Source organism: Entamoeba invadens, assembly GCF_000330505.1.
Source record: "Entamoeba invadens IP1 unplaced genomic scaffold scaff_1105074725585, whole genome shotgun sequence".
Lineage (NCBI taxonomy): Eukaryota > Evosea > Mastigamoebida > Endamoebidae > Entamoeba > Entamoeba invadens.
In genome coordinates this window covers 86646-96323 of record NW_004440451.1, presented here as the reverse complement: position 1 = coordinate 96323, position 9678 = coordinate 86646, and the positions used below count along the sequence as shown (strand labels likewise).

General features: G+C 31.0%; 2 protein-coding genes across 2 annotated transcripts; one reads left to right on the top strand and one right to left on the bottom strand.

The window, feature by feature from the left end:
- Nucleotides 1-326: 326 nt before the first annotated feature.
- Nucleotides 327-2285, bottom strand: EIN_512500 (hypothetical protein; the record flags this gene model as incomplete). The annotated part of the gene is made up of 1 exon (XM_004258240.1): nt 327-2285. The coding sequence occupies one exon, from the start codon at nt 2283-2285 to the stop codon at nt 327-329; it is 1959 nt and encodes a 652-aa protein (XP_004258288.1).
- Nucleotides 2286-7938: 5653 nt separating this feature from the next.
- EIN_512490 (hypothetical protein) lies at nt 7939-9066 on the top strand (the record flags this gene model as incomplete). The annotated part of the gene is made up of 1 exon (XM_004258239.1): nt 7939-9066. The coding sequence occupies one exon, from the start codon at nt 7939-7941 to the stop codon at nt 9064-9066; it is 1128 nt and encodes a 375-aa protein (XP_004258287.1).
- Between the last annotated feature and the right edge of the window lie 612 nt (nt 9067-9678).

Here is a 9678-nt window from a genome sequence, read left to right as displayed (position 1 = left end):
TAATTAAAAGAAAATGAGAGAAAACCAAATGAACTATATTTATAGTTTAAATTCTATAAAAATAATTATAATTATATAGTAAAAAAATAAACTATAAAGAACCACAATTTTAAAAAAATAAAAATATGAAATACAATTAATGGTACACAATTTTTTCTTTTGGTAAAAAACAACATAAACTTGACCTGTTCAAAAAAGAAAATTTCATCAAAAAATTATTTACTACTGAAAAGTTATAAATTTACAAATTTAATTCATCTTTTTTAAATGTTCTAATATAACATAAATATTTATTTACTTTGTTTTTCTAAAAGTGAAACTAAGAATCAAATGATTTCACTTTCATCAAAAAGGAAACAATCATCACTTTCAGTTGAATAGTTTATTTCTTCAACTCTATTCAAAATTTGGAGACATTTCTTTGCCGTTTTTGGCAATTTTGTTTCATCACCAATGGGGTCTCTCAAAGGTTTTAAAGAAATTAAATAGTTTGTTAGACCATGACAAATTTGAACTGAGAGTTTGTAAAGGGTTAAATTATTGTTCCAAACTGCATCCATTCTTGGAAAACAGGTGACCAAACGAGCAAAGTGATTTTCAACCACAATTCTACAACTCGAAATAAACGAGTTTCTAAGTTCAAGTAAGACTTTACCATGATAAACCTTCAATAATTGTCTTTTAAATTTGGTGTTATTGAATTGAGAGATTCCATTAAGCGACCCTTTCTTTACAACACCATTATTGACAAACGAAAATTCATTGTTGTCATCAATGTTGTAGTTTGTTTTAAATACACATTTGGAAAAACACACTTTATTCAAACCAGAGGTACTCTCAAATTTGCCAGTAAACACACCTTGGACAATCAAACCAGAAAATCTTCCTTGTAATTTTTCTTGTAAACCTTCTACCTTCAATAACGTGGTTGCATCGAAACTGTATGTTTTTTTCTTGGATGAAGTTGTAATTGGGTAAACACACTTGCAACATCCAGCGTATCCCCCATCACCAAGAAACAATTTGTTTCCATAAAACAAAACATTTAACAAATCCTGTTTTACAGAAGTCGAGTCGTGTACTGATGCGGGTGTGGACTCTTGTACGTGGACTGCAAAACCATTTCTGTTGACAAAAACTTGTGTTCTCATTGAACTCGAATTACTTTTAAATGAGTAATAGTCTTTTTGAATAACTTTGGAGACACGTTGAGTCGGTATTGGTTGGTCTCTACCATCCACAATATAGTATGTGTTTTTTAATTTGGGTTCTATTTTTAAATATAATGGATTTTTTCTTACAGCGACGTGTTCTAATTGAGTTTCTGGTATATTTTGAACTGATAATATCAAAGATTTGTATATTTTTGGATGAAATTTAATTATGGCTTTAGTTAAATTATCTGAAATAAATTTTATTTTCGTGTTTTTATTTTTTGTTGTATCCATACCATAAAGGAGTTCATATAATTCAACATGTGTCGTTTTTGTATGGAAAAATGTCAACATCAACACAAATTGTTCATGATATGCAAGTTTCGACTTTTTGTGTTGTTTAAAAAGCGTTTGATCAATCACTCCTTTTTGTTTGAACGTGTTTTCTTTTGTAAACGTGGCATTGCTAACAATGATATCAAATAGGTTAACAAGTTCTTCAAGTTCAAAACCAGTAAGAAACTTGCAAGTATGTAAATTAAACTGGCGTTCCCAAACATTTTTTTCATCAGAAAAAGATGAAGTAATTGAATTTTCGCTACCGAAATCAATACAATTAAATGAGAAACATTCTTCCATTAAATGTGAAGCAATTTGAGAGCTAACAATATCTGCCTTTGGCTGATAAACTGTTTCTCCGTCATTTAATGTCGTGTTAATGAAAAATTGTGATTCCGTTATTCTAGTTGGTCTTTCAACATCATTAATATTAAACGACAATTGGATTGGTAAATTTTGTTGTGACTCTGTTGGTTGTAGTGTCTGCAGTTGTGATAGTGGCAGTGACTGTGGCTGTGATAGCAGTTGTGACTGTGACTGTGTTGGTTGTGGTGTCTGTGGCTGTGATAATTGCAGTGGTTGTGACTGTGTTGGTTGCAGTGTCTGCAGTTGTGATAGTGACTGTGGCTGTGGCTGTGATAGCAGTTGTGACTGTGACTGTGTTGGTTGTGTCCTTGTTATTAATCGACGAGGTGTCAGTGTTTTTAATGGTGGTCTATAAACCATTCTCAACGTTGGCTTTGACATGAATAACAAGTTATTAAAAATGCTTAAATTGTATTTTTTTATCATTACTGGTTCGAATTCGTTCTTATGTTTTAACGTTTTTACTAATGGCAATTTTGATTAATTGGTCAAGTTGTTTTTTTATTTGTATAGTTAAATAGAAATATAAAAGAAAACCAAAATTTTATTATTTAAACATTTTTTTGATTTATTAAATTATTAACTATTAAGATAATAAATTGTTTTTTGGTGAGTTATATTTTTAAAAATGAGTTAAATAATTAGAAGTGAGTTTATTCAAAACAAGTGAGTTAAAAGTAAAAAAATGAGTTAATAGCCAATAGCTAACTGAACTATAGATGACTAACGTAACTATATTTTAGTTAACCCAATTATAATAAATATATAGATTTATTATGGTTTTCTATTTAAAAAATTGTTAAATTTAAAATTGAATAATAATTTTTATAGATTAAAAACCTTTTAATATAGCAATTCAATTTGAAAAACAAATCGACAAAAATATAAATAATGTAATAATCATCATTTTTAACAAGAATAAAAAACAAAAAACATAAAAACATAAAAAAATTTGATGTCGAATCACACCTCACAAATTAATGAAAATGGCCAACAACGCAGGTCAACCTCTTCTTTACGTTTTCATTTAAGACCATTACTACCCCGCCAAACTGTGAATGTTACACATCGTGCACCAAGTATACAACAAACGCCAAACAATCGCAACCCACAACTTACTACAACCACTCAACACACAAACAACACAAACAGTGTTCAAATTGTAACACAACCACTTTTAACAACAAGTAATCAAAACAATAATCAAAATACAACACTTACAAATTTAAGTAATATTCAGAATTATCCACAAATGTCACGAATTACAAATAATCAACAAACAAGTACTTTGGAAAACCAGACAACAACACAAAATTTATTTTACAATCAAATGAATTAAATATTAATCAAGAACCAACACAACAAACTACTAATAATGACAACAGTTTAATACATACATCTTCAACACGACGCCGAAGGTCAGTTTCAAATATCCAAAGTGTATCTACCAGAAGAAGAGAACCTCAAAGAACAAGACCACCCACACTTGCACAAAGAAGAACACAAAACACTGCTATTAATCAAGCTCGTCATGAAGCAATGCAAATGGCCACTTTGGTTATACCACATAGTCAAGAATCGACTGATGATTTTTTATCTCGTATTTCTGAAACTACCATCGATCGGTCTTTTATTACTGTGCCAATTCCTGCTATAATTACACCCGAGAAACCAACATTATGCTCAATTAATATTCATACCTATTTAGACTGCAAGAATTTTACAGGCCTTTCAATTGCCGAATTTGAAGAAGTTTACGAATTACTCTCTTGTGACACCGCTATTTTTGTTGTTAATTGTGATGTTATACCAAGCTCGTATAATGTTATCGGTAATTTTTTTTGGAAGTTCCATGAATACACATTTATGTTCTTATGATAAGAGATACCACCTTAACCCATAAGACGTGTTACTTCTTCTTCTCACAAAAATGAAAAGTAACTGTGATTCTTTGGAACTTTTCAATTGTTTAAAAATCGATTTAATTTCACAAAGTCATCATTCACTTGATTCCATTGAAGAAAAAAGTGGAAGGAAAGCAAATATTTCCAAGTGGCTTGATTGTGCACTTTTATTATTTGCCAAAACTTCTTGCAAAATTTTTATTGATTCAATAAAAAAATTGTGCTGGTACAACTATCAACTTCGCGTTTGGGAGAAATTCTGGTTATACAACTTACATCCCCGAATTAAATAATATTTATTATGCAGTTGATGGAAGAGATCAGACTGTAAATCATCCTCAGAATGAAATAAGTTTGAGAACTCATTCGGTCGACAAAAGATTCTTTTCCTCCAAGAGTAATCACTCTGGTTTGAAAACGGAGTTGGTTGTTAACTATTTTGGAATGGCAGTCGGTGTGATAACACGATTCAATGCGCGATGAACGACGCAAGTGTATTCAAAATTTACTTTATGGAAACGTGTGTTAAAGCTGGGCAATTACTTTTGGCAGATGGAGGATATTCTTCGTGTGACTGTTGTGTCATTCCACGAAGAGAAAATCCCAACATACAATACACAACAGAACAAAACAGTATTTGGATGAATATAACAATGTTCACTCTTCTTGTAGAATAATAGTTGAAAATGTATTTGGAAGACTGGTGAGCACTTTTAAAATGATGAAATGCCAATGGACAATGAATCTTTCTTATTATGAATACTACACTATCTTTGCGCATGCCATTCTTAATTATAAAATATCCAAACATCCACTTCGCAACATTCATTTTTACTTGTTTCATAGAGCACTTGTTACTTCACCAGAAAATATGGATCTTTTCACAATTCCTCTCCCTCCTTCAATTAGAGCCAGAATACATGACTTTCTTGAAGATAATGACATTACCGCAATAGCAGATGGTGATGAAGAGTTTGATGAAAGACATTCTAATTAAATACATCTTTATTTGGTTAGACCACAGGAAAACATAAACTTAATAATAGCAATTGTTGTAAATAAATAATATAATTAAAATGTTATAATAATTAGTTATTCATATCAAAATTTAATTATAGTTTTTGTTTAATTTGGTTTTTTTAATAAGTTTTGTAGTTATTCATAAAGTTATTTTTATTAATATAATGAACCTTTGATTATTGAAATAAAAAATAATTATATAATTCTAAAATATAGTTACGTTAGTCATCGATAGTTCAGTTAGCTATTTTATGGTGGGTTAATTAACTGGGTATATAGTTAACTAACTATAAGGTATTTAAGTTACTTCTCAACTATGAAAAATATATTACTACAAGCACTTTAAACCCCGATAAATAATTATCGGGTCTACAACAACAATTTTCGACCAAATATTAATTTATTATTTGGTTAATTATATTTATGGGATGCTCCTCCGTCTCATCCCTCCATTTTTTTTCATAAAGTCAGTCTGGTAACGGGACTTACATTGACCACCACCTTTACCAAAAAAATTATTTGCCGCGAGTGTTTTTGAAGGGAGTCCACTTTTCAGCCACTGTTTGTGCGTCCCCATGTCACCCACTTTTCCTGTCCGTACTGTGTGGACGCGGATGTGGTTCCCCCCCCCCCGCTTGCGGGGGGGGGGGGGTCAGGGGGGATCCGCGCCAAGGGAGGACTTGGAAAGTGGGTGAAACGGTGCACAAACAGACTGTTTGAGTGCGGCCTTATGAGCCTTCTTTTCAATGCTCCGTCTCACTCGTTTTCCACTGACTTGAGGTGAATTTTTCGGCATTTTTTGAATTCGGGAACCAGACCTAATATTTTCCCAGTTTCCTATTTACTATAATTATAATTAAAATATTATTAAAAATAGTAAACGAATTCTATATTTAGACGAAATGCCGAAAAATCACCTCGAGTTAGTGGAAACCGAGTGAGACGGAGCATTGAAAAGAAGGCTCATAAGGCCGCACTCAAACAGTCTGTTTGTGCACCGTTTCACCCACTTTCCAAGTCCTCCCTTGGCGCGGATCCCCCCTGACCCCCCCCCCGCAAGCGGGGGGGGGGGGAACCACATCCGCGTCCACACAGTACGGACAGGAAAAGTGGGTGACATGGGGACGCACAAACAGTGGCTGAAAAGTGGACTCCCTTCAAAAAACAATCGCGGTAATATTTTTTTTGGTAAACGGGTGGGAAAGGAAAGTTTCAAATATTTATAAATAAATGGTCATCTCTCTTTTTTCACTTTTTATTATTTTAAATTGTTATTATTAATTTATAATAATTATTATCACAGCTTTTAATAGTTTGTAATAACACGATATTTAGAAAATCTTTTAAATACGATTTAAATGTGATATTATAATGTATAAAAACCGTGAAAAAAATATAATCTTACAAGATAAGAATCTAGAAATAATCAAACATATTTATTTTAAGCAGTCTTAGAAAAAAAGACTGAATATTGAGAATCAAAAAATGTAAATATTGAAAAAACTGTCCTAATATTCCCGAATTTAGCTCGATGTTTAAGCTGTTGGAAGCTCGATATTAGATTTTATGACCCCCTCATAAAATTTGAAAAATTTTGATTAGACTAAAAATTATTTGGTAATGTTAATTTGAGAAAAAACATCAATAACACTGAATTGTATTTAATTTGCATAATTTACTACCAAGATTAGTTAAATTAAATTAAATTATAATACTTCCATTTCCAGTTTTTTATAATCATAACATGTTACACTCATTTCATGCTTGATTTATTTTAATAAAATTATAAGTTAAAGTTATAAATAATTAATTTATCAATAACACTTAATATAATTAGTGTAATAAACCTTGTAATCATAGAATATTTTTTATTGTTTTTTTGCTATATTTCATATTAGTTGAGAAGATTACTTATTATCATAAGAACTTAAGCAGTTTAGAAAATGAATTCAATTAAATTTTCTAAATTAATATGAAATTTGTATGAAATTTCTAAAGTTTACATATGAAACGCCGTTCAATATGTAAACTTCAATTTAAAGTCAATTTGTATTGTGTTGTAATATAAATTAATTTGTTATTAATTTTTACTATTTTATATTCATTTGAAAAATAATATAATTAAATAATTAAAATAGTACTTTAGTATTTTTTGATTATTCCTTGAGTTTTGTCGGTCTGTATGTATGCTCAAACACGATACCTTTTTATTTTTGGATATCAAGTTATGTTTATGAATTATTCCTTAAAATTATTAGTAAAATTAATTATATGAAAATTATAAATTTGTAGTTTAGAGGTTTATTATAATTGTTATAGTAAATTATGGTATATTAATATAGTAAATTATAGAATTTGTTAGCTGCTTGAAATAGAACAACTATCAATTATAAATTTATTAATTAAAAACAACTATAACCAGAAAAAAAATAAATTTTACATAAATAATATATACAGTTTTAGACAAAACCTGTGCAACTTTTGCAAAAATGGGGTGACTGAGTAAAAAAACAAGGAATCCTAAAAATAAAACTATTTTTTTTTCTTCATGGCGCAACTCTTTTAAATTTTTTTTTTGTTTTTTCTTTGTACATTTTTTATTTTTTGGACAATCTCAATAGTTTTTTTTGGTAAAAAATAATATTAAAAACTAGTTTTTAAAAACAACACGAAAATCACAAGTTGATTCATTTTCAAACCATAAGTTTCAAATAGTGAACAAAGAAGACGGTCGATTTTATAAAAAGATTCTTTTTCTATAAAACAAAAACCCTTTCGATGCACCTTTCTTTCATTTTTCACAATATCGCGGAATCAATAACAAATGTTTTTTTTGGTGCAAACTTTAAAATAAAAAATGGTTTTTATAGCAGGTGTGCAAATCCCTAAAACTTTGGGAAAACACGGTTTGTGAATTGTTCAACATCGGCAAACATACTCTTTCGAAAGAAAAGATGAAATTTCCCGCGATTGTGCACAAAATGGTACTTGAGCCGGGAAGGCCAAGTGAAATTAGAAGCAACCGCGAATCAATTGTAAAATACATTTTTGATCACAGGAAAGTCGGTTTAGCAGTAACAAGTCTTAATGTATTCCAATTTTGCACAAATGAATTGAAAATGATGGTGTCAAAATCAAATCTCCATAGATACATAATGGGATTGACACTGTTTGAATACGTTTTAGGAATACCCGACGAAAATTTCAGAGTGAAAGTGGAAGAAAAAGATATTAAAGAATTTTACAATGTTACTCTACAAAGAATACTTGGTCTTCATTCAGCATTTGTTTTAAATGAAGATGAGATGGGAACACAACCATTCGCAGACAGAAAAGCCGTGAAAGTGTACATCAACAAGGGAGAACAAAGAATGCACGGAACACTTAAAATTGGACTAAGCAGAGCGGGGAGAAGAACAACACTGATAGGATGCATAGCGTTGAGTGGTGATGTGTTGACTCCAGGAACTGTTGTGCCAAACAAAACAGTGAATGTTGCATTATATGACAACGGATATGACGACTCTTCGATAAAAATATACAACACGAAGAATGGCTTTATAAGCACTGACATATTTTTGGCGTGGTTTCGAGATGTCGTTCTAACTTACATAATCAAAAAACGCAATGAACTTCTTCAAACAATCGGTGACTTTAATGAAAAAGCGGCTTTTATCATAGATGGATGCAGTTGTCACGTCAACGAAGACCTAAGAGTAATATGCGAAGAAAATAACATTGAGTTGATCTTTCTTGTTCCTCACTCAAGCCATATGACGCAAATTCTTGACGTGGGTGTCTTTGGTTCTTGTAAGAACCAACTAAGACGGTACTGTGAGTATGTGACTCAAGTAGTCAAAGATGAAGATGACATTGAAAATAAAAGCACGGAAAATGTATTTGAGGAACAACTTAATATGGAGGAAGTGGTGGAGAAGGAAGAATTAGATGAAGTGGAAGGAGAAACGATCACAAAGAAGGTAAGAGAGAAAAGAGGAATTTGTCTTGTGAATAGACTCATCTCAATGTTGTCTGCATTTCAGGCGGCAACAAATAGACAAAACGTTGTCTCTGCTTTTCGGCAATGTGGTATCACTTACAAGACAGACATAAACTGTCCATCAAAAAAAAGAGACAATCGTTGTCCCACAAAAGGCGAGAATTGTGTGTCGGGCATATCCAGGAATTTTTGGGTCTCCGGTTGCAGAAGAGGATGTAAACAAATGTGTTTTGATTCCAATGGTGGAGCACATATCTCATCCTGTGTTCGGACCAGAACGTAATCCAATTGGAAACGAAGATGCGAGATTCAGTTAAATGAGGCGAGTTCAACAACGTCCACCAGAACGGAGACGACAAAAAGAGAGAAAATCAGTTGTTCTTAACAGCCAGAACATTCTAACAGCCAAAGCTTGTTAAGTCGAGAAGATAGAGATTTGATAATTTCAAGACTTATCTAGATAATAGGACTTTTGCTTTATTTTTTTTGTTTAACTCATATTTTTTACAATAACACTAAGATGAAAATTGTCTTGTCATTCTATTGTATATTGATTTCACCTCTCTATAGTATTTTTTGTGAGCTTGATTGTCAATCTATATTATGTTGATTTTTTCTATAACAGAACAATATTTCCAATTACTGATTCAGACCAACATGATTAGTCTTTCATTGTTTGTTTATTTGAACAACAAATCACTTTTAATATGTGGTCAATCAACACTTCGAATACTAGAAGACTAAAAAACCAAACAAAAAAATTAATTAAAATTTGTGGTATTTTTATTATCAAGTGTTAGTAAAAAAGATGTTACCATTTTGGCGAAAGAAATGACAATTAAGTTTTTCGATAAAAAGTAAACACATCAAAGCGATTTTTTTGTTTTGTTCAAGT